The 25,496-nt window shown below is 40.9% G+C and overlaps 1 protein-coding gene across 1 annotated transcript in view; it reads right to left on the reverse strand.

Annotated features, from left to right (window-relative positions):
- Positions 1–2,378: 2,378 nt before the first annotated feature.
- Positions 2,379–25,496, reverse strand: part of LOC146469081 (dynein axonemal heavy chain 8-like) — a 97,273-nt gene continuing 74,155 nt past the window's right edge. Inside the window, exons 67-88 of the mRNA XM_085123717.1 lie at positions 24,977–25,145; positions 23,984–24,139; positions 23,275–23,430; positions 22,216–22,305; positions 21,629–21,721; positions 21,023–21,127; positions 19,714–19,967; positions 18,867–19,057; positions 17,612–17,733; positions 12,882–13,000; positions 11,959–12,161; positions 11,217–11,290; positions 10,609–10,761; positions 8,739–8,894; positions 8,295–8,411; positions 7,446–7,547; positions 6,453–6,613; positions 5,538–5,694; positions 5,137–5,289; positions 4,983–5,042; positions 3,659–3,910; positions 2,379–2,945 (exon numbers count right to left, since the gene is read on the reverse strand). Of these exons, the coding sequence (XP_084979843.1) occupies positions 2,658–2,945; positions 3,659–3,910; positions 4,983–5,042; positions 5,137–5,289; positions 5,538–5,694; positions 6,453–6,613; positions 7,446–7,547; positions 8,295–8,411; positions 8,739–8,894; positions 10,609–10,761; positions 11,217–11,290; positions 11,959–12,161; positions 12,882–13,000; positions 17,612–17,733; positions 18,867–19,057; positions 19,714–19,967; positions 21,023–21,127; positions 21,629–21,721; positions 22,216–22,305; positions 23,275–23,430; positions 23,984–24,139; positions 24,977–25,145 (3,331 nt within the window). The 3' untranslated portion in view covers positions 2,379–2,657. The remainder of the gene's footprint in view (positions 2,946–3,658; positions 3,911–4,982; positions 5,043–5,136; positions 5,290–5,537; positions 5,695–6,452; positions 6,614–7,445; positions 7,548–8,294; positions 8,412–8,738; positions 8,895–10,608; positions 10,762–11,216; positions 11,291–11,958; positions 12,162–12,881; positions 13,001–17,611; positions 17,734–18,866; positions 19,058–19,713; positions 19,968–21,022; positions 21,128–21,628; positions 21,722–22,215; positions 22,306–23,274; positions 23,431–23,983; positions 24,140–24,976; positions 25,146–25,496) is intronic.

Below are 25,496 nucleotides of genomic sequence, written 5' to 3' on the forward strand. Positions count from 1 at the left end.
TTCAATTCAGTCTTTATACAAGGCAAAACTGCACTCAACACGGCGCAGAAAGTTATCAAGACAAACCGACAGAAACTTGCAAAGAAAATTACCATTTTTGTTGGCCTTAGCTTTTGCCTACGAAGACAAATACGTGCATAAATGAGAAGTTATTCAGAAACGACAGAAACTATGTACAAAGACTATCCGGCTGATCCTAGCATGCAAAAAACGATACGACAGAGAGCCCAGGTCATAGTAATATTGTATTCTAAATTTTTTATGAGAGGACAACACACTAGAAAATCAAATATTACATTCTTAATTTTTTATGAGAGAGGACTTGGGAACAAACAACATATTAATAGAAACTGTTAAATTCTCTTGGGACTGAAAGTTTCTACGACGCCCTCCCTGACCCTCTCTCAGCTAAATTATAAATTGTGGATCTCATAGTTTTATATTCAAATCTTCTTCTAAACACATGTACATAGCAGATTGATTAGCAAAATGTGGATGCTTTTCCAGGCCTTTGTTACTCTTTTGTTTATTTTCCGATCCAACATTCTGCTAACCGGAGCAAACCTCTGCAGGAGCAGTGTCTGGTGAGTAAAAACATGTTTAAAAATTCGTTTATAATATAACTTGTAACCGTGTTGGCCAATCTTGGTTTCTGAAGAGTATATATACCTTGAGGTGTGTTAAGTATAGCTCTGCTAAGTATGAAACTAACCCTTGAAATTGAATGAAATCTTACTGAATGTTGTAACAATTTACAGTACAGCTGTTTCATTTATAGGACAAAGAAGTGCTGAAAAATTAAGATGACATCTTTCTAAAAGATACTATGTGCTGTTATTGTAACATTTTAAATTCTCGATCCGGTTATTGCCGCAAACCTTGTTTCGCCTGTGCTGTTATGCAATTTCATGGTTGACTCGATTTTTCGAGATACCTGCAAGAGTCCACAGAATAATTTTCTCGTCAAATGGTTTAATACTGCTAATTTTATTTTCCTTTTAATTTTAGACCGTGCTCTTCAAAATCACGTGATTGGTACGACCTGGTCCTTGATGAGTTTGAGTGCCAGCTGTCATGTCTGTCAAATGAAACGTGTGAGTCATTTAACGTACACACCAATAGGCGGAATCGTACTCGCATCTGTTAATTGAACAATGCCACACATCACATCAGATCATTTGTGTCATTTGAATCAGGAGTAACTCGTTAGGTTAGCTTTGGGCCATTTGTAAATTTTACTTCACAATTCTTAGTATCAATTTTAGTAGGTAATTTAATTAAGCTAGTTTTTAGCCGCATTTAATATTTGTTTCATTTTTTTTTTTTTGGAGAATATTCTTTGAATGGGAATTTAGTTTCCCCCAATTATTCTCCGGTCATGCGCTTTTTATAACTTTTAAAATTTCATTTTTTTTTTTTTTTATTGTACATATACTAGCATGGCAAAGCATTATTAAACATTAAACATAAAACATTAAAGAATCCGGAAGATCTTAAATGGAAGGAAGGTTCATCATAGCTGTGAAGGTATAGCTTTTTATTTATTATTATTTTTGTTGATTCTAAACTGTATAATACGAAGCATAACAGCTTTAACATGCGTGTTCATATTTAACAATTATTCCACGAGCGCGCGTTGGATATGATATGGTAAATAGCCAGCGAGGCACGTAGCGCCGAGTTGGCTATAAACATCTCATATCCAACAAGCGTGAGTGGAATAATTGTGTTACTAAAAACAATTAAGAAATATTGTTGGATCTTGCCGATTTCACTTTACAAGAACAACAAGAAGACAATTTTAACGGTCGCCATGATTTCTCCGGCATTGTATAATGGCTTATATACCATGACCGTTAGGCCAATCAAATCCCTGGAATTGCATCAGGATTTTACCATGATCAAGTTTTTAACATATGATCATATATGGATTATCTATTTTAGAGTGGTTCACAACTGAGTAGACTAAAACCAAAGATCAAGTAGCATGGAACTGAGGTCAAAATAACAAGCATGTTTACGTAACTAAAGACACAGAGTGTTAGAATGTATCCAGGTCTTACTTGGTCAGAGGGGATAACTTTAAGCTGCTATCCAGCGGATAAAATGTATTCTCAGTTTTATACATCATCAATTTCTTTCACTCCTATTGGATGAAACAATTTCTGGAGTGGACAAACGGTGAAATAAGGAAATTACGAGCAATATTGTGTTGCGTGTTTTAGGTGCTTCAACTAAACAGAACACTAGAAAAATCAGACAAGAGCCAACCTGATTATCTATTACCCCCGAAAGGATCAATAAGGCATTGGAAGGAACGAGAAAATTAATTTGTGTTACTTTCTACTTGTTGTAATTAAATCACTCGTTTTGTAAAATGCTTTACGAATACTTGTCTTTATTTCATTTAAAAGTGTACCTTCTTAAATTGATATTTTCCACAATAACAATGGTTGAACAACTGACAGGAAAGAAAAAATGTCAAGTGAGTGAAATCTACAGTTCAAATAAGTGAAAGATGAATGAGATGGTTCGTAACTGGCTTAAAAATGTGAGAGAAAAACAAACAGGAATTTACTTTAAACCGCGAGAAATGAAGAAAAAAATTGGGAATCGCAGTTCAATAAAGTGAAAATTGAACAAATGAGAACTCCAGTTCACTTGATGTCACACAGCAGTGCCACTCCCCTGAGAATCCAATGATTAGGACTCTGTACAGTCTTGAGCCAGAGAGGGGTGATGTAAGTCAGGTCTGTACGCTGAGGCTTCTTGTACACAGGGCACTGGTAAAGTCTCGGGTCCTTGGGTGCGGTGGAGTTGACTGCGTACACGTGTACCACAGGCAACAGAGTGAAGAGGACCTTAGGCTGGGGCTCGATCAGTTTGCAGCCACGGCGATCCCATCCAGCGCCATCTAGGTACAAACCATAGATGTAGACACCCTCCTGCGATTACAGTAATAAACACTTGTGTTACAACACAGACATAAACTGGCACAGTGCATTAACGGTGGAGAAATAGACAACCATCTCGATCTTGGATCTTGTAAAGGTGTTTTTTTAGTGTGACTGTTACAAAGTCAAAAATAAAATAATTAAAAGTAAAGTAAAGTAAAGTAAAGTGAAGTAAAGTGAAGTGAAGTGAAGTGAAGTGAAGTGAAGTGAAGCGAAGCGACGTGAAGTGAAGTGAAGTGAAGTGAAGTGAAGTGAAGTGAAGTGAAGCGAAGCGACGTGAAGTGAAGTGAAGTGAAGTGAAGCGAAGCGACGTGAAGTGAAGTAAAGTGAAGTGAAGTGAAGTGAAGTGAAGCGAAGCGACGTGAAGTGAAGTGAAGTGAAGTGAAGCGAAGTGAAGTGAAGTGAAGCGAAGTGAAGTGAAGTGAAGTGAAGTGAAGTGAAGTGAAGTGAAGTGAAGCGAAGCGACGTGAAGTGAAGTGAAGTGAAGTGAAGTGAAGTGAAGTAATTTATTTAATGTCAATTATAACAAAGGGGGGTGCTAGTATACACCTAGCGTATCAAAACAAACGCAAGCTTCCGTATTTCTAATATTCAGTCTCCTCACTAAGGCGAGTCCCCACTTCCAATGGAACTAGATTTAGATACGCTCTCACCCTTGTAAGTGCAAGCCCATATAAAATGGAAAACGTGTAAGTTCATCTCACCGCTGGTGGGGAGTTAATGTCCTCTTTCATAGCTCTTATGACGTCATTATGCAGCACCACAGAGTCTAGGGCCCAGCCCTTGTGCGCACGCGTCACTTCCTGTCTCATGGCAGTCAGGAAACCCTGAGGGTTGAAGAAACCTGTCATCCAGAATACGTTCGGCCGGCCATTGAAAATCCAGTTGGAGAACTGGTTGTTTCTTTCCAGAAACTCTGTGAACCAGAAACCAAGGGTGGACGACTCCCACGAGATCTAGCAAAATGCCGAGAATAGAATAAGTAAGATATCAAGTACAATGTTCACAGTCCAAATGGATTTGAAAGTTGATAACTTTTATCGATTCGCAATTTCTTTGGGGCAAGGAGCAATTTCATACCAGTCACTTTCCCAGAGGTCGCTATCTTCTCTGCTACTAACCAATTGACCTTTATCATGGTAATTTTGAATTTTTATGTTGCCCAGGTAACGAAAATACATTCACACTGCGGAAAATAACATCTTAAAATTAGCAAATAGGCCAAGTTTGAAGGTGCTGTCTTTTAAATAGCGCAGATGTAGATCCATAAATTCCCGAAAAATTAAACGTTTGTGTGGAAAAGGGGCAAAATTTGTCCGTTTCCACACAAAAGGTTGTAAAAATTAAAAAACTTAACGGAACTTTCTCTTCGCTATAACAAAACTTAGCAATTTTACTAATTTGAAGGTGCTCTTTACAGCAATATCAACCGAGTTTCTTTTCCTTGCCTGCACCGAAATTTAAACTACCGCGATAAGGGAGAATAGAGAATGAACTCGCGCTCGAGGAATGAGATTGGTGTCATTAAGGATAGAGCGGTTTTCAATTAAGTGTCGAAAGCAATTTCGCGTTTGCTTTGGTTTTGCATTTCTACGCTCTGTGATTGGTTAACAAAACTCGCGCCACTTTCTCAACCAATGAGAAGCCAAACAAAAACAATCGTGTTTTCGCCGCACGCGTTTTCCCGCGTTTGGCGCCAGTTACATGTTTTTGCTTCGAATTCTGATTGGCTCGTTGTGTTGTTTACATCTGTTGCGATTGGCCCGAGTAATTACCTTGGTTTTAGTTTTACGACACTCAATTGGAAACCGCTCTAATCTAAACTATTAAAAAGGTGGACTCGTATTCAGTCTCACACCCGTATCGGAAGGTCCTTATTATCAGCGTTACTGGAATTGTGTAACTCACGCCGTTTTGCATTTCAGAGAGGAACGACCCAAGCTTTGCACAGCGAACTTTAATGTCAAAAGTAATTTATCATATTTGGTGATATTTACGCATGACGTTTCGTTCCAAGGCATGCCCTACCTTTCGCCACAAGGCTGGAATTCTAGCGTCGTACATATTATCCAATGCATCGCGCAGATTCTGTAAAATGATAGAAATAGTATCAAATGTTATCAAGATTTGCTCCTCAACGAACGTGAATGTGTGGCAAAGAATGAAGCGGTAGTAGACATACCTCGCTCATAATGATAGTTCCTTCAATGGCCAACTTCAGGTCAGTCAGTGTTTGCCGTACAAGGGTGATCACTCGCTGCATGCGGTCAATCTCTTGTCTCAGAAAGATGTTCATAGACGCCAGAGCTCCCATCTTCTGAAGGCGGGCTCTCACCTGTACACGAAAAGGTTCAAAAATACATGTTGCGGCAGGTCTCCTTATCAAGCAGTAATTGTTAACTGACCGCATATGGTTCATACTCAGGACTAACTCTTGAACAAAAAAAACCGAATCTTAAAAAAAAAAAATTGGGCAGTGGTGGAAGGATTAACACGGGTATTTTGTGACTACCATATACAAACAATTAAGCATTGTGTCTTCCCGTAGCCAGTAGACAGCTTGATCGAGTTAATCATCCTTACCTCGTGTGGTATGTAGTCATTTGGAAGTTTCTCCAGCATATCATCTGCCTGTCTGGTCACCACACTCTCACGTGTCTCCCCAGACCCTCCCCCTGAGTCTTTGGGTTGGATGCTCATGATGGTGTCCAGCACGTCTTTGGCAGTGTTGCTCTGGTAACTGATAACAAAGCCAAGTAAGGCAAGGGCGCTGCCTGAGCTGTTCATAAACTGTTTATTCTTTACATCATTAGTTGCTTACTAATTAAAAAGTGGCTCGGAATGTTTCGTTTATCAACAGAGTTGATAACTAAAGGTAATTTGGTCACCGTAAAGAGATCCGAAAGTTGGCGCTTCGAGCGTTAGCCCTTCGTCATTCGCTCTGACGAAAGGCTAACGCTCGAAACGTCAGCACTCGAATCTCTTTACGGTGGCCAATTTACCTTTAGTTATCAACTCTGTTGATAAACCAAATATTCGTTTCTACTCCCCTCCGACGCAGCACCGCAGTTTCTTTAGAAACTAACCCCCTTATCTATTAGAAAGCAGCTAGTTTAATCTTTCAGTTCCTATTATTCTCCTTAACCGTACTGAACATAAACCGCTAGCTAAATGTTGCACGTGTTGCGCGGTTGCACGTGTTGTGTGTATAAGGGGATTAGACCAATTACCATAGCTTATCATAACAGCCGTAAACAGCGCAACGAACCAATCAGAATTCGAAGCTAATACATGTAAACGGAGGCAAGGGCGGGAAAACGCGTGTAAGTGACGCACGATTGTTTTTGCACGTTTTTGTCCCTGATTGGTTGAAAAAGAGGCGCAAGTTTTGCCAGCCAATCATAGAGCGTATTAAAGTAAAACCAAACTAAACGCAAAAGTACTTTCGACACTCAATTGAAAATTGCGCTAAGCGATGGAGTTTTTCAATGTACTTACGTGATGTCAGCATTAGGATGCAAACCAAACACTTGTGGAGTGTCAACAGACGGAAGGGCTTGGATGGCTTCAAAGAACTGCTCCAAACTACGACACTTGGGGATCTTATAACCGGTGTAGAAACAGAAGTCATCACTGAACATGTGCTCTCCGAACCACACCTACAAAACAAACAAGAGTTCAGTTAGTGTTTATTTAAGGACGGTGCCTGCTTTTGATACTGCGCATACGTTCTGCGCATCTCGTCAGTGATGGTCCGAGAAACTCGGGTTTCTTTAAGAAGGTGCCTTCTAAAACAACGATAGTTTTGCGCGATTTATGACTATTCGGGAAAAGCAGATCTTAGCAAGGGTTGTTGGAATCTAAAAGGAAAATTAGGGACAAAGACGTATTTTTCGGAGAGAATTGCCGGGTAAGTTTCAATTTAGAGAAAGATGCCATATACTGCTAAGTATTTTACAGCTTTTTCGCATTATTGTTGCTCAAATATCTCTGAAAAATGCGTGGTTTATTACCTCCACTTAATTCCCTTTTTGATTCCTACAGCCCTTGCCTAAGATCTGCTTTACCCGCATAGTCATAAGCTGCACCGATGAGAATACCTCAGTATTAGGGGGCACCTATGTGAAAGTCGCCAGTACAAAGGTAACTTCAAGTATTTCCTCAGCTGAGCGAGAACACGCGAGCACGCTCGGCAGTGACAAGGGAAGTGGTGCAATTCCGCTCAAAATATCGTTATACATTCACACACAAACTATGACTAAACTACTTAACGGTACCATTTAGGTTGGTAAGTCGCTTAAACACTGTTCAAAACGTATTGTTATTTATGTACGTATAAGGTTTAGGGTGAACCCTAACCCAAACAATACAGATATTGTCAGGCATCATAATCTTCGTCTTTTATTAACAACGGTAGATTGATAATGATTACGATAGCGAAAAACAATGAAGTTTCAATAGTGTTTAGCTAAGGAAACGTTCAAACTTTACCTTTGCGAAGGTGTTCAAAAGCCTCTTGTCATAATCATCAGTGACTCTGCCGCCATACTGCACCTCACCAAGCATGTACCTCACTGTGTTCCACGACACGCCCTGTGACACGTTAATTATGATAAAGTTAATGCAAGATGTTTGTCACATGAACCTAGTTTAATGGCCTTAGCTCCCACGAGTCTCCTGTAGCTCAGTGGTAGAGCATCTGAACTAGAAATAGGTTCGACTCCTTATAGGAGCACTCGGATTTTTTTCCGAGTATGCCTGTGTCATTTACTGATTAATACATCATTCTCACTAGCCTTAAATAAGGAGGTATTCTGTTAGGAGAGCACCGGACTACCGTGAGGAAGGTCGCGGGTTCAAACCCCGGCCGGACCAACACTCAGGGTCTTTAAATAACTGAGGAGAAAGTGCTGCCTTTGTCACGACATCTGCAAACGTTTAGACTTTCTAGCCTCTCGGATAAAGACGATTTCGGATTAACCGAAGGTTCCGTCTCACAACGCTTGTTCCTAATAATCTGTGGGACGTTAAAGAACTCACACACTGTTCGAAACGAGTAGGGGACGTTTTCCCCGGTGTGGTGGTCTATCTCTATCTCTGATTTCGTCTGTCTTTCAAATTTATGCGTTGGTTGGGTGGGCGGGTGAGATCAAAATATGGACTGATAGCAGCTGCCAGTGGCGCCTTTTCATGCTGACGTCCGATCTCACTCCACAGAAGAAATGTAAACTGCCACGAGGCTATGTGATATGCGTGGTATATAAATACATTACACTTACACTCGAGCGCGTCTCACAGCGCAAAACAGGTGCGATGAACAATCTATCTAAAACACTTTACCTTCTTTGGATCAATGTCATCCAAATGGTTTTGAACGAATTGTACACTGGCGGCAAAGTCAGCTTGGTTGAACTCGTAAGGGATGTTCCAGCCCAATGGACCAAACTTACGGCGTTCCTGCAAAAGACAGAAATAAAACAGCGTAAATTTTGTTTATACAGGGAAACAGAACACACAAATTAGTACCTTTCTTTGCCGTCACTGCACGACTAGGACGTGAAATTTCCTGATGGTACGCTTATGGAGGACGATGAATTTTTCTTTCTCTTTCTTAACTTGGGTTTGGTCTCCAAGAATTCAACTACAGAAAATTTCACCTACATTTGACATTTCAAGCGAGTTGGAATAATCGCGACAACGTTTGAAAAAACGCGAATTCAATTTTAATAGTGACGTTTTCCCTGCCGTCGCTGTTGTCGTTCTTAAAGCTCCCTATCGCTTTACCTGCACGACAGTATGCAAGAAAGCCACAGCATAGAGAGTTGGTTTCCACTGCGGCATGTTAGTGATGTCAAGCTGATCCTGGGTGATACCAGCATAAGTCCTCTTCAGTCCTGGTTTGACGCCCTGTGGCGGCTCGTTTGTGAATTTGATGGAAGACTGTAAATAGAACAACAGAGAACAGGCGTGAAGACGGGATTGCGTCGTTGACTTCTATTCGGTCAAGTTAATCGTAAGGAATGATTGATGGTCAGCTAGAAAAGGTAGTTACTTACCAAAGGTCTAGAGTTGTGACTGAGAAACAAAAATTTTCTATCACGGGCAAGTGGTTGTTTAAGAGAGCAGGTCGGTTCGGGAAGTTGATTGTGCCACAAAAAAAGGGTCATGGATATATGTCTAAGGCCTGGGGCAAACGTCTTATCTAGATCTTAGTCGGCGTCGAACCCATAAATTTTGAAATAGGCGCATGAATGGTGCGACGTTTGCCGCAATTAAGTTCGACTCAAATTAATTGGCTCGACTCCAGCATAAGTTCGACTTGCCAAGTCGGATAATGCGACAGTGGTTCGGCGTTACAGCAAACGCTGTTCTAAACACGCGCTGGGAACTCAATTCATAAATCATGCAAATTACAAAATAATTAACACCCCCGGGGGTTCTACGCAGGTTCGACGTTAAGACGACTCTTTGTCGAACCTATTTTTAATAAATTCAACGCGACTTTAGGGGTGTTTACATGATACCGGCGCGACTTTCATTCCGGTACGAGTTCACTCCAGTTCCCTCTTGTGGCTCTGTATTCGTTTACATGATACCAGCGCAAAATCTTGTACCGGAGCGGGTCATACCGGTGCGAGTTCACCCTAGTTACTGTACCGGGGCGAGATTTTCATTCCGCTACGAAAACCCATCCCGATGTCATGTAAACGCGGTACGGCTGTTCGCTCCGGCATGAAATCACTCTCCTGGGAGTCTAGAACGGGTAGCGTATGCGCAGTCTTCGATATCCAATCTAAAATGGCGTCACCTGGGCGTCACAATCACGTCGGTCGAAACGAAGAGTCCATTCATGTAAACACGGTATGAAATCACAATGTCATACCGGTATCAAACTCGCACCGGGGCGACCTTTCACATGTAAACACCCCCTTAGATTCGACGTTTGCCCTAGGCCTAAGAAAATTCACGAATGTTTGGGCTGCAAAAAAACCGTCACATTTACTGTAACTTGAATCAAGATAATGAACATTGTTTTCACTCCTGTTTTAAAGCGTATATGACAGAATTTTATTTATTTGCTTGATCAAATATTGATGTTGTTCTCGTATGTAAATCGAAAATCAAATTCTTTATCAATTTTTCCTCCCGCGTTTGAGGCGTATAAAAGTGTCAAATTTCACTTCCGGTTGGGTACAATAATACCGCGAAAGACGGGAGACTGGGGATAGTAGTGTTGTGACGTCAATACAGGAATGCTAGTCTGTTTCATTCTGAGTATTCAACAATCCCATTCATAGTTTGGTCCACATAGTTTTCTTCCTCTGCACACGAAAAACAACTGAGGAATAGAGAAATCGCGAAGACTAGCGTTCCTGTTTAAACGTCACAGCCCCACTATCCCTAGTGTCTCGTCTTGCGCGGCATTGCACCCAACAGGACGTGAAATTTAGCACTTTTATACGCCTCAAACACGGGCCAAAAAAATTAATAAGGAATGGTTTTTTTTTTCGATTTTTATTACGAGAACAACATGAAGATTTGATCAAGCAAAAAACTTTAAGATAAGTGCACGTTCATGTGCAATATAATAATAGAAATCTATGTGAACGTGGGCCATGGGGTAAACATTTCTAAAGAGATCGCGTTGTTGTACCTGTAGCAGACTGATGGGGAACTGGTTGTGCGCCTCAGTTGTGATCCACACTCTGAAGCTTTCATGTGGATTCTCTGCAGTAGTCACAGTCTCCAGGAGCTCGTCCATAAAGTTCAATCCAAGATGGCAGTTTTGAAGCAGCACCCAGCCACCCTAAAACAAAACACATCGTATTGTTAAGACTTACAAACATGCAGGAAAATATGCAGGAAAAAGATTTTTGCTCGAAAATGTTTTTTCTTGTGATTTGTAAAAACAATCGCAAAAATTAGAATCCGCGAAAATTTCACCCCCTACGGTAGCTGAGAGAGGCCACAACAGGTACCATGACGAATGACACAACACTGGGACAGGGTTAAGGCGATTTCCGAGATGCTTCGAACCTCATTATGAAAGCGAGGCTAAGTGCAAAGTTTTTGTTGTGAAAATTAGCTTTCACTCATATGCAAGCAAAACTAATTTTCACATGAAAAGTTTTGCACCTAGCCTCGCTTTCGTAATGAGGTTCACAGTAACTCGGAAATCGCCTATTCCAGTGCCTTAACAACTATATAACGCTGAGCAAATCACAGATCCTAGCTAAACAAAGTAGGAAAATTTTAACATACCCCAGCCATGGACTGTTGCAGGAGTCTTCTGGCGTGCACTTCCTGTCCCTGACCCATGGAAACTGCTCGGCATTCTGCAACAACATCAGCCACGAAAGGATAAATACAACAAAGACTCACAGTGATTTAACAGTAGAATTACTGTTCAAATGTTTATTTATTGATTGGTTGACAGAGATTTACCTGATGTATCAACTGCAAGACATCAAACCGTAAGGACGTACCATAATATTTGTTTTTGAGGGAGCAGAGGAGGGGGTTGACAATTTGTCCTCTGTCATAGTCTTTTTTTTTTTTTACTAAGACGTTTGTGTGAATGCTGTTTTACTGATTTGCAAAGTATTCATTGACTTTATTATCTTGTGCACACGTTTTTCCTTCTGCAAAACTTTGTAGGATTTCGTTCTTGGTATTGCCTAAACCTCCCATAAAAATACATTTTACAATAACTGTTAAAATTCCCGCGCGCTTATTGGCTCGTAGTTATTGTCTATAAGTGTACAGACAATAAAAATGACGTCAGATGTAACGCTCACGCTTTCTTAAAGAAATTATCCTTGTAGCTCGACCTATGATTGGTCGTGGAACAATTTTAAAACATGTTAAACACGTCAAAGTCAAATCAATATTTTCACGCTATTCTAAATCACACGATAAGAAACAAACCGCAAAGCGAGTATGGACACAACTACACATACTATGTCGAATTTTTCGCATCATTTTATAAGGTTTTCCTACGTACCAATTCCCTTCCGTTTGGCAAGGTTCTCAATGGCCCCTGTAGGATCGGAGCCCATGGAGAGGAAGCAAATGAGTGGCGTCTGTGGATTGCTCTCTTCCCAGGTGGCTTCCAGGTTAAGTATCACTCCTTCAGCGTACCTCTCACCCATGGTATCTGCGATATATTTGCGGGCCTGATGCAGTGTACGGTCAGGGCACCACGATCTGGTATTCATCAGAGCAGCAACATGTTAATAATTCAGAAAACAACAGTGGGTTTGAAAAAGATGTGATGTCTGATGAATAAATGATAGATGTATTTTTCATTCGGTTACACAGGCATACTCGGAAAAAGAAAATCCAAGTTCTACTAACAGGAATCGAACCTGAGAATGATGTATTACTTAGTGAGTGACACAGGCATACTCGGAAAAAAACGAACCGGATCCGAGTGCTCCTATCAGGAGTCGAACCAAGGACCTTCCGATTATTAGTTCAGATGCTCTACCACTGAGCTACAGGAGACCCGTGGGAGCTAAGGCCATTAAACTAGGTTCATGGGACAAACATCCTGCATACTGCTAGGATTGGAATGTCAATGAGTGGCATATGCGCAATGAAATAAATGCATAAAGGTATATTTTAAGCCTAGTGAATAACAGCAACAACAATCTTTATTTGTACTCTTATTAGAGTACTGGCTGCCTGGAATAACCATAGGGGCTAGCGGAGCCAGGCAGCCAGTTGACATCAGCATTAAATGAAAATAAATTACACGAGAATGAGAATGATGTACTATTCGAACCTATGACCTTCCAAAATAGTAATCCGAAGGTTCGATTCTTGTTGTTAGAACTCGAATTTTCTTTTTCCGAGTATGCCTTCGTCACTGACTAAAAAATAAATCTATTTACAGCGGGCTTACGTCACAAAGAAGCCTCTGACCTGACAAGTAGAAGTTTCCTGAACGTGTCCAGCGAGATTTCGTAGCCATCAGGAATGAGGCTTTCTTCAGGAGCATCTTGATCGAACCACTGTTTCCAACCGGACTCGTTTCGACGAACCTACGACATAGAAATAATTTATAAGTTTACCTTAACTGATGACCAGTTAAAGGGTGGGGTTCACGCTTCTGCTCATGCCCATGAATCAAATTCTTTTTCGTCTTTGCTCGCTATGACCCAAGCCTGTTTAATTTAATTCATTGTTTATGAACCATTCGGAACGGAATAGGTAACTCGGGTGGTAATTTTTTCATATGATTGCATTATTTCGCATGAAAATAGCTGTAAACACATCAACCGTGGAATAAATCCTACGGGTCAACGCTAAATTCAATATCGTCAATATGAGTACAATCCACTTGCATTTTCTGTGAATTTTGGTCATCAGTCATTTTGCTTGGACTAATTATAAAATGTGATTACTGAAGTACATGTGAGTGGGATTTTTAAGGCCATAAAGTTGATAAGAAAGAGAAAAAAGCATTTAGATGCGCTGAAATGTGAACCCCTCCCTTTAAAAAATAACATGAAATGCCGATCTATTAAGTTCGAGGAAACCAATCGATCTGATTGCATCACTTTCCCTATATCCCTGATTTTAAGCAAAGGTTTTCGGAACTGAAACATAGTTTAGTTTAGTTCAATGCTTTAGCCACAGCAATCACAATGATAATAAGAGGTAATAACAAAATCAGCATATCAACTAACACTCAAAAACTTATTAATAATTCATAAGCCCATTGACCTATCAAATGGCCGATAAAACATCACGTGCAGTGGTTTTAATATCCGATAAAACCTCCTCCTTATTAGTAATATGCGGTGTTTAATGTTTTTCTCGTATGCTAATTTCCAACGTCCACAAAAGCATCATTGTTATGAACTCTATTGACACGCGCTTTTCCAGAAATGTTCTTGAATCCGTTCAAAAAACTCGCAGCACGTGTTTTTCCGCCTTGATTGGGATCGCCACCTTGTCGTGGTGAGGCGGCTTGCGTGCTCCAGTGACCCCTAGAGCTATGTTGGCTGGAGTCTTGTACTCCTGGCAGGGACACCCATGCCAAACAGGTCAAAGGGTAGGGGCCAGACAAAGAGTGATCCCACTGGCCCTCCAGGTTGGGGGTTGGGCAGAGGGCTGATAACCCTCTCCCGTAAAAAAAACAATTATTACAGAAACCAGAAGCGGAGTGAATTCACTATTTCAAAGGGGAACTGTGGCAGTACCTCATCGGAGAGAGTTAATGACGCACGGGAGCCAAAGCCAGCAGGACGCCTCCGGGCTGGTGTACTTGGGGGCGAAAGTTTGTAAAGAGGGAGGTGGTATGAAGGACTTGAAGAACAGGTTAAAGATCGCAATGATGATTGCAATGTTGCCATGAGCTGGGCACCAGAAGGTAAAAGGAGAAGGGGAAGACCAAAAACCACCTGGAGACGGACAGTGGAGAAAGAAAGGCAAGAAGCAGGTTGGAGATCGTGGGAGGAGGTGCGGACCGCAGCAACCAATAGAGAGGAGTGGAGAAGCTCTGTGAAGGCCCTATGTGCCACGAGGCACGAAAAGGATATATTGTATTATTGTTACGTGTTTTATCGGGTCTAAAACCACTCGGCTGCGCCTCGTGGTTTTAAATCCCGATAGTTTTGTTGCTGCTCGTGTTTTAAACATTACGTAAAAAAATCAGAAGTAACTAGGGGAGGTGGGGCAGGAACACAATTACAGTTGTAGAGGTATCAGATTATTGGCTCTTTAAAATCCACTGAGTTCGGCAAGACTTGCGACAGTCAAAACGTCAAATTATGTTTTTGACCGAGAAAATGTGGACCAAATTTCATGCTTTTACTGTTTAATTTAATCAGCAGTATGATAAAATTATTTCAAATTGCGACAGCTTAATTTATTACAAAGTGCGATGAACAGTTATTACAAAAGTCCAACAAGGTTTATTAAAAATTGCAAGCGACAGGTATTTCAAAGTGTGGTAAATTTATTGAACTGCGACGATTATTACAAAGTGTGATGGAACAACGTGTAGCCTGCGAGAGCACATCGTTTCCCAGCTTAGCTGAGGTCAAACAGCATGAGCTCACAGGCTACAAACGTCTGGTATTGAGAAAATTAGCGACAATTCACAAACATTTTTACAAAGTGCGACGGAACAACGTGTAGCCTGCAAGAGCAGATTCCTTTTCCAGCTTAGCCGGAAGTAAAGAAACCTGATCTCACAGGCTAGAAAACGTCTGGTAGCTTTTGATTAACGATAATTCACAAGTATTGTTCCAAAGTGCGATGGAACAACGTACATGTATAGCCTGCGAGAGCAAATTCCTTTTCCAGTTTTGCTGGAGGTCAAACAACCTGATTTCACAGGCTACAAACGTCGGGTATCGAGAAAATTAGCGATAATTCACAAGCATTGTTACAAAGTGCGACGGAACAACGTGTAGTCTGCGAGAGAAGATTGTTTCCCCAGCTTAGCTGAGATGAAACAACATGAGCTCACAGGCTACAAACGTCTGGTATCGGGAAAATTAGCGATAATTTACAAACATTTTTACAAAGTGCGAAGGGGCGACGTGTAGCCTGCGAGAGCAGATTCTTTTTCCAGCTTAGCCGGAAGTAAAGAAACCTGATCTCACAGGCTAGAAAACGTCTGGTAGCTGTAGATTAACGATAATTCACAAGTATTGTTCCAAACTGCGATGGGACAACATACATGTTTAGCCTGCGAGAGCAAATTCCTTTTCCAGTTTTGCTGGAGATCAAACAACTTGATTTCACAGGCTGCAAACGTCTGGTATCGAGAAAATTAGCGATGATTCACAAGCATTTTTACAAAGTGCGACGGAACAACGTGTAGCCTGCGAGAGCACGTTGTTTCCCAGCTTAGCTGAGGTCGAACAGCATGAACTCACAGGCTACAAACGTCTGGTATCGAGAAAATTAGCGATAATTCACACACATTTTAACAAAGTGCAACGAAACAACGTGTAGCCTGCGAGAGCAGATTCCTTTTCCAGCTTAGCCGGAAGTAAGGAAACCTGATCTGACAGGCTAGAAAACGTCTAGTAGCTTTAGATTAGCAATAATTGACAAACATTGTTACAAAGTGCGACGGAACAACGTGTAGCCTACGAGAGCAGATTCCTTTTCCAGTTTAGCTGGAAGTAAAGAAACCTGATCTCACAGGCTAGAAAACGTCTAGTAGCTTTAGATTAGCGATAATTCACAAGTATTGTTCCAAAGTGCGATGGAACAACGTAACCCTGCGAGAGCAAATTCGTTTTCCAGTTTTTCTTGAGATCAAACAACCTGATTTCACAGGCTACAAACGTCTGGTATCGAGAAAATTAGCGACAATTCACAAACATTTTTACAAAGTGCGTAGGAACAATGTGTAGCCTGCGAGAGCACGTTGTTTCCCAGCTTAGCTGAGGTCGAACAGCATGAACTCACAGGCTACAAACGTCTGGTATCGAGAAAATTAGCGATAATTCAGAAACATTTTAACAAAGTGCGACGGAACAACGTGTAGCCTGCGAGAGCAGATTCCTTTTCCAGCTTAGCCGGAAGTAAAGAAACCTGATCTGACAGGCTAGAAAACGTCTAGTAGCTTTAGATTAGCGATAATTCACAAGTATTGTTCCAAAGTGCGATGGAACAACGTAACCCTGCGAGAGCAAATTCGTTTTCCAGTTTTTCTTGAGATCAAACAACCTGATTTCACAGGCTACAAACGTCTGGTATCGAGAAAATTAGCGATAATTCACAAGCATTTTTACAAAGTGCGACGGAACAACGTGTAGTATGCGATCGCGAGAACAGATTGTTTTGCCAGCCTATCTGGAGCAAACAACCTGAGCTCACAGGCTACAAACGTCCGGTATCGAGAAAGTTATCGAATATTCACAAGCCTAAACTTTCGTGGACACCTGGAAAATCAAAACTCTAAATGCATCTTGAGACATGCTTGCAGTCAGTTCAGTTTTGGTAATAGGACCCTATTTGAGGCGTTGAGAATTGTAGAGAGCAAAGAAAAGAATGCCCGCGAAGCAACACCTTTCCTCGGAGTCGCCCTGCGTAAGGCTGTCCACAAGTCGCTCTTAATTTCGCAAAAAGTTGCTCAAAAATGCACTAAGGTTGCTCAGAATAATTCAGAAAGTTTTTTGGTTCCCGCTTTCTGTTTCTGAGTAGTAATACTGCTTTATGTCACGAGAGTTTGTTTTTACAGCTTTTTATGCAGTTTTATAATCAGATAAGTCTACAATATAGGCAAAATTAATAATTATCTCTATTCTTAATGAAACTCAGCATAACTTCAACATTGACATTGTGTGTACAAACATGTTGACTTCTACAAGACAAAAATGTTGTGGTACTTTAAGCTACTCAAGTCTCTCAAAATGACAAGAAGTTGCACAGAAAGTAAAAAAATTGCTCAAAATAATAATACGAAAGGTTGATTCAAATACCAAAAATTGCCACAAACTTGCCGAACAATTTGTGGACTGGCTAACCCACCTTCCCCCAACCCCTCCACGCACAGAGGCTGTAACTTAATAATTGCTGACTTCACTACTCTACATCTTTCAAGTACCTTTAAGTGACTAACACAATTCTAACTGACTAGCAAGCTAGTTAATTTAGCTGGTACTGTATGTAGCTGTCTGACAAACCTGATCTAATACTCCTGAAAACTGCGGTAACTTGCTAAGCTCTACTAAGTTGAGCCAGGTCATGTCCATGATCCATTTGCCGGGTTTGGGTTGAACAGCCTTCAGGTCAAGAGCCGCACCACCTTCATAACCAATCACAATTCGTTAAGCACAAAACCCGTTCAAATCACTTCACATCGTTAAAAGGTAGCTTTACACGTACAACTTTTCATGCAACTCACACTGAATTCTGTCGCACTTCAAATACAAATCGCACGTGAAAGGCCCGGTTCACACTAGCGTCAGAAGCGACGGAAGCGGAATCGGAATCGGAGTTAGAATCAAAAGAATCTTCTGACCAAGTGTGAATTAATATGACGGAAACAGTAAAGGAATTGGGAATGAGCTATGTGATGGGTTGATTCTTCTTTTTGCGCTTCCAATTCCGATCAGCCAGTTCACACTTGATCGCAAGCGACGAAATGAAAAGCGGAATCGGAAGAAAAAGGAAACGTTCTATCCTTGCGATTACGATTCCGTCTCACACTGAAACAGAAGGTTCCTTACGCTTCTGATTCCGTCGCCAGAGTGAACCAGCCTTAAACCAGCTCCGATTTCAGCGCGACATCGCTATACGTTTTCTGCGAAATCCCGCAAATTTGCATCACGTTTCAAACATGTTCAAAAACCGTACAAATCACGACAAATGATGCTCAAAAAGCAATTTAAAACTGCAACTTGAGCGCGACAAAACTGAGTTGCGTGCGCGCATGAGGTTTCGCTCGCGCGCTCGAATATAAACGGTCTTTATGACGTAAAGCCATCCATTGAAACGTCAATTTTTCTTCGTTTCTTAACTTGGCCAGCAGTGATCAGGAAGGAGTTTGAGACTGCACGAAAAAAGGTAATAGGATCTGAAATAAAACTATCGCGTTTTGGAGCAGATGGCGGCTTGTAAAATTTTTTATCACGTTTCGGAAAGGTAAGGCAAAAATAATTGTATTAATTGTGCACGACAAAACGAAGGAAAAAGCAGCTTGAAGTACAAGACGAAATAACTTTTAAACATAACACTTAAATTAATACATTCAACGAAGATCGTTTTTTGAGTGGTCGTTTTAACTACCTATAATACCAATTGTGTAAAATCGCTACTGTATTTTTGTCCTATACTGTTCTTCCTTAGCAGTAAATCTTAACTATAGCTTTCTTTTTACTACGAGACATAAGCTCATATAATCATCATGATTAAATACAACTGTTGTATATACCATACCTTTGATCAGGGTCTGGAATTCCTGAACCTTAACTTTGCCACCCTGGATGTCAATCTTGAGCGCCAGAAGCAGGGTAAATAAGAACTTGTGGTTTTCGTACAGACCGCGGCATGAATACTTGAACACCTCGTATGTCAGAAACTCGATGATGTTCTGGATTCGTTTTGCTGGTATGGGTGATTTCTCTGATCTAGGGAAAAATGAGATTTTAGAGATTCAGAATCGCGTTCATGGCAAACGTGAGATTCGCGTTCATCTTTTCTTGAAAAAATGAGTACATAGATGAGAACAGTACAAAATAATTCTGACCTTTGATGCTAACGCAAAACTACTCAATTTTACTGAGAAACTGAAAATAGCAAGATGTAAATGTAGAATAAAAAAAAAACGGTCACGTGTTCACTTCTGTCGTTTGTCGTAAACGTAATCCTTAATCTCTCCATTATTGATCTTTGAAGATATTCATTTCGGCTTTCTGGTCGGACCCCAAGGTTGGTTTAGAACCTTGGTCGAATTTATTTTTAAATACTTGTGAATTGTTCGTGGCTAGTCTGACGCGGCGTTTCGTCTCGGCCAAAATTCGTCTTTAAAATTTATAGGCAAACTCGTTGAGCATCATGCCCAAAGTCCCGTTCGACTTTATAATTATACTTTCAAATCTTCTCAGCTAGAAATAAAACATTTCATTAGCTTTTGTTAGGGTTCTAAACAAATAGCCTGAAAAGGCGGTGAATATTTGTGCCAAACTCATTACCAAAATTCAGCCCCATAACTTGATACTACCCAATCGATGGGTTAGCTACAGAAGAATTTACCCTTGGGAAATTCATGGCACGGTCAGCTTACCTTGCCATGGAGAGATCAAAGATCCCTAAGAACTGCCGAAGTGATGTTTGGTACATGACGTTTACCATGCTCATTTCGACGATCAAGAAGTACAGAATGGAACCGCGTGTGGCCACAGGACGAAACTCTTCTCGAGCCAGGTTAATCTTCACCTCCGTCTCAGCAGCAACAGCGAGCTTCTCACTCACTTCCTCGGCTGTTTCTTTTGTGGTCTTCAGCACAGCAACAAGTGACTCGTCTTCCACCAGCGAGCCCTGCAATTAACACAGGGAGATACTTGTCAGCTTAAGGGCGTTAAGACATGTCGTTGGGGAAATCGTTCGGTGATGTTCATGAAAAATTCTTATATTAAAGTATGGACAAGGCACCGTCGCTGGAATTAAAAGCAGCTTCTCATTAGCTAATCCTTCCACAGTAGAGAGCAAATGTTTTCAGGAAAGATTTGAGGGCACGGATTTCCCGGACGCTCGGCCTTTTCGTTCTTTAGGCGGTGTTTTCATGATACCGGCGCCACTTTCATTCTGGTATGAGTTCACTCTCAGTCCAGATATAACGAATACAGAGCCACATGCTACCAGCACAAAATCTCATACCGGAGCGAGTCAAACCCGTGCAGGTTCATCCCGGTCACTGTGCCAGAGCAAGATTTTCATTCCGGTATGAAAACTCATTCCGAGGTCATGTTCTGGGTTAACTTGAACTTCGATTCGCGTTTAATTACTGATCAGTTTTGACTTCCACTTTTCTATAGCATTAGCTTAAATTAGCCTTTAAGAACGGTGCCTACTAAGACAGAATTATTTTTGCACAGTTTATGACTATGTGGGGAAAGTGGGATCTTAGTATGGTCTACTGGAATCAAGAAAGAAAACTTAGGAAAGCGGGATATTTTTTTAAAGATAATTAAGCAACAATTATTCAAAAAAGCAGTAAAATACAAAGCAATGTATGACGTTCTTTTTTTTCCAAATCGAAGCTTTATTATCTCTGAAAAATACATGGTTACCTCAATTTTCTTTTTGGATACCAAGAGCACTTCCTTAGTTCTGCTTTCTCCGCATAGTTTTAAACCGCGCAAAAATATCCCTGTATTAGTAGGCACCACCCATATAGCAAACCCGAGTATCTCGAGATACGCAGAAGGTATGCGCAGCAACAATAGTAGGCACTGTCCTTAGAAACATTTTCAACGAGCGAGATGAAAACCTCGATTAACTTTCAATCGTGGATTAGGGTTAATTATAATCGGCTCTCGAACAACAGGGCCCAGGAAATGCAAGAGATGGAACATATCAAAACTCAAACTGACCTGTGTACTAGTGAGCCTATATAGCAAATTATCTTCAAGCTCCTTCATTTTCCTTTTGTTACTCGTCACGTCTTCCATTAACTTGACTCGTTCCGCTTCCAGTTCCTACGAGCATTGAGTGTATGGTAGTTGAGCAACATGTTAGGAATGAAAGAAGACGGCAGTTCTTGATCACTGCAGGTGAATGTTCAATTATGTTTACTCCAGTTTTTGCGTAAAACTATCTGCTTTGCCAGCGGTCAACCTACTATTATCAGCCAGGGAAAAAAACATACTGCTTTAAACCGATAAGAAGGAGGAGGGCCCAAACCAATTGTCACGTGTATGCTGTATGTGTTCCTGGTGGACTTTGCACCGTTTGTATGGTTTTTCATGTTTTTCCGCGCTTGACACCAGTTGCATGTCCAGCCTGCGCTTCGGATCAGTTACACGTTTTCCTGTTTTTGAGACCAACGCATGTTTATACTGTTTTCTGGAGTTATTTGAGTCAGTACGCTTCTTTGCAGTTGCTGTAGAAGCTACTATAATCCTTAGAATGTCACTGTAATAGTAAAATCAACATTCAAAGAGAGAGTATGCTTACAGCGAATTTCTCAACTGTCTTACCTCTTTTTCCGTGTTGATCACTCTTCCAAGGAGCTGTTCTTCTAACCCTTTCATCGTCACAGTGAAGTCAATTATCGCTGTTCGCGCGCTGACCTAACCAGTACGGGAGCGTTTTCAGATTAGGGCTTTTAATATGCAGTATAAAAGGACTGTAAAAAGCATTGAGACTTAATTATGATGTAAAATGCGTTTTTTTTAAGATCCTTACTTATCATCATCATCATCATCATCATCATCATCATCATCATCATCATCATCATCATCATCATCATCATCATCATCATCAATACATAAATGGTCAGACCAGCATAATTGCATTTTGTTAGCGTGTTGAGTCAGTCAGCGCAAGCGTGTGAAAACGTCTTAGCTTTATAAGGGGTGTCGTAGGACTGACTTTGTTTTGTAAATACCTGCTCTAGATAAGCCTGCTTTGTTTGCCTCGGTTAAGCTGTTCAAGAAACAAAACCTTTAGAAAAACGATCAAGAATCGCCTGATGAGTTCGAAAAGGTAACCCTTGAAACTCATCAGGCGATCAGTGCCGAAGATGACCCGAGGGTTTCTGAAAATGACACTATTGGTCACTAACCTCTGGAGTGTAGGAAGGATTTCCCAGCTTCGTGGTGACGTACATTTTAAAACCGCTCATCACGTCACATTCCTTGTCTCCAACTTTGACCTACAGTTTTAAAAATAAAAAAAGCAAAAAAGTTTTAGTTCTCGAAAGTTAACTACGTGGAAAGTCTCATTTAAGGCCAGGTCATACCAGCAACATTTTCGTACAACTTATCGCGCGACAAATTTTCATGTTGCAAAAAGTAGAAACGAAGTCTACTTTCGGCAAAATGAAAATTTGTTGCGCACGGAGGTGGTAATACAGGCAGCAAACAAGCGCAACTTGCAACGCAACATCTATTGCAAGAAAATGTTGCCCGTATTACTTGGCCTTTACTAGTTTTCCAAATGGCACGCTACGAAAAAAACGAAAGGGATATAAAGAAAGGTATAGTCGTTTCAACATCATAGGCTTGTATTCGGTCCAGCCGATCTTAGCTGAAAATGGGCACTATCTGACAATTCTTTTTAACAATACTGACGTGATTGCGCGCTCTGCTTTTAAACGAAGTTTATTTGCGCGCGCTTAAAGGTCCAGCCAATTGTGTCGTCATATTAAAAAAACACCAACAACAACAACGGTGAGTTTCTTCGCACACTCGTCTTATAGACAACTGGCGCTGTACGTTAGTACAGGGATCTAACTGTTTTCTTCGAACAATCACTGTTATATTATTATATTATCACTGAAAGAGCAAGCATCCGTGGGTAAGTTTATCATCACTGAAGTCTCTGTTTGCCCGCAGATTGAGATCATGTTCTAGGAATAACTGAATATCAAACAGCTGCAATGTTATTACAGTATTTTGAGTAATTTCCTTTTCAGTACCGTGAAGCCAAACAATTTAGATCAAGGTAACCTATTCGTCTTTTCCGTACAGTTTCTGGCTGTGAGCTAGGGCATTGCATTGGGCAGAGGCAAAAGAAAATTGATTTTCAAAGCATGGTCAAAATGCCGGGGGTATCCACTCGCAGAAGAAGTAAAATCTTTTTGCGAGTGTTTAAAATTGTGTTGCCAAAAGAGTTCCCTAACCTTGTAAGTGGAGCCCGACTTTATAAAGTTTTTCTCAAGTACATTGTCCAAAGCAGGATCCAATTCCTCTCCGACGTCCTCAATGAGAAGAGGCCTTCCAAGTGATAATGCGTCCTCCAGATGATTCCTGAAGTATTTGTGATTGAGTGATGTTACCTGATGGGCAAACAAGCTAAGTTAAACCCTTACTTTCGACCGCTTAGATTTACTTCCTATTCCAACAGTTTCATAAAAGGACGAAAATTTCTTCATTATTTCTCTTTCAAATAACATGTGATTACGATCTGTGCTTCAGTAAAAAGTTCCTTGTTCCATTCCGGCATGACTATATGATCTTGGCCTTGATGTTTTATTAGTCCATTTTAAACTATGTTCTCCTTTGTCATTCCATTCTATCACTGTAGTTTCTCAACCAAGTAAGTGATTTTGTGAACGCTTTTGTTCGTAAACTGTACATTATTGATTAAGTTAGCTGTTCTGTGCAACCTCTATTAAACGGTCACTTAGCAATTACCAGAGGTTTGCTGCTTTTAAAATACAGGTTCGACTGTATTTATGCCAAACATTTCCAACCGGGTGGTTTGCACAAATGATAAGCGCCCCAGCTCCATTCGCCAAAAGTTGATTTGTTAAGCCTGCAAGTCGCAGAACCCAAAAGGATGAATGGACTCATACCGAGAAAGGACTCTTAGTAAGTCTAGCGAGTTACCTGCAATTCATTCTCCTTCTCTCTGCTCATGATCCACGCTTTGCCTTGTGTTTGAGGGTCAATAAGAAGGGGATACCGTGTTGCCTTGGTGACGATGATACCATTTTGAATGGAGAGCTCGTCGCTTGGGAGACCGTGGAGATTCCACTCACCAATCTATGGATCGACAGGAGATCACATTTAATTAAACCGAGAAGTACAGTAACTATTTTTTCATATCATTTCTGATTGACCGGAAAGAAATGTCTCGCATCAGTGGCTAAAGTGCCCGTTCGACAGGACAGGGCTTAGATTAGAAATACGCCGAGGTGAAGTTGAAACCGATACCACTACAAATGAAGACGTTTCCTGTGAATTCCTTCTACGCAAAATTTAATGTTCTACAGTGCACCAGTATCGCGATAGTCCGACCAAGGATGACTTTCAATGATTCATGTAATTTCCTTTTATTTTTGCTTGTAACTGTACTCAGTGATCTACCAAAACTGGTCCTTTTTCTGTCTCTTCCTCACAAGATCCGTCACTGCCGGGAAACTTTGTAGTGTCGCTTCGGGTGGGAAAGAAAAGGAGAGGTCATCCGAATTTTGAGTGGGAATGCACTACCCAGAGCTCGAAACCCCGCCCTTACCTTTTTGTTCGTCCCTGACCTCCCAAAAACCTTTCCTTTTTATAACAAAAAATATGACACGGCTTATTTCAAACAGCGGAAAAACTTGCGATAAACCACACCGATGGTGACATTGTATTGTAAGGCTGAGATGACGACAGTTTTAACGAATTCTTGAAAAAGGACCGCCATTGACTAAAGACTGGATGCAGTTTAAATTAACGTTGACTGGCTTGGTGTTGAAAGGTCTGACAGTTAACTTAAGAGAAAGACCCATGTTACTATTTGCCGTATATTTTACCATGTGAACGACTGCAGGTATTTAACAGACAAGAGAGGCAACAGACATAGACACGGATAACAACTGAAAGCGCTTTGCTACCAACCGTGGCTGCATCCGTTAGCATAGAGATGAGATTCAAATTCTCTGAGAAGGGGATCTTATTGGCTGTCATTTCCTTCTCCCATCTGCTCAGCAGTAGATTGCGGAAATTCTGATTGAATGGTCCCAGGTAAGAAAGGAAGCCAGTGGCCAGCAACACATCTCCAACAAGCCTGTTAAAAATTCAATCAGTAAGGAACCTTACTAGTGCAATTCAGTGCATCAACGTCCATTATATTTGAAGTTTTTTTCTTAAGTGCAGCTTCGCTGAGGAGGTTGGATGCCTGACACATTCAGGAGCTTGCGCTTCGGTCAACCAGCCAATAAACAACACTTGAATTTTTTTTGTGTATACGCACCCCTTCCCACGTAACCAATAGGAACCTTATGAAAACACGACAGCAACGACAACGCTACAAAGCAAAAGGCTCAAGTTTGGTACATTTCTCTGCCGTCCTCTGTAACACAAGACGGTGAACTTTTCATTCTCTTTCTTAACTTGAACACCACTCCTATGAATTTGG

The sequence above is a fragment of the Pavona decussata genome, unplaced genomic scaffold (assembly GCF_977016875.1).
Source record: "Pavona decussata unplaced genomic scaffold, jaPavDecu1.1 SCAFFOLD_127, whole genome shotgun sequence".
In the NCBI taxonomy this organism is placed as follows: Eukaryota; Metazoa; Cnidaria; class Anthozoa; order Scleractinia; family Agariciidae; genus Pavona; species Pavona decussata.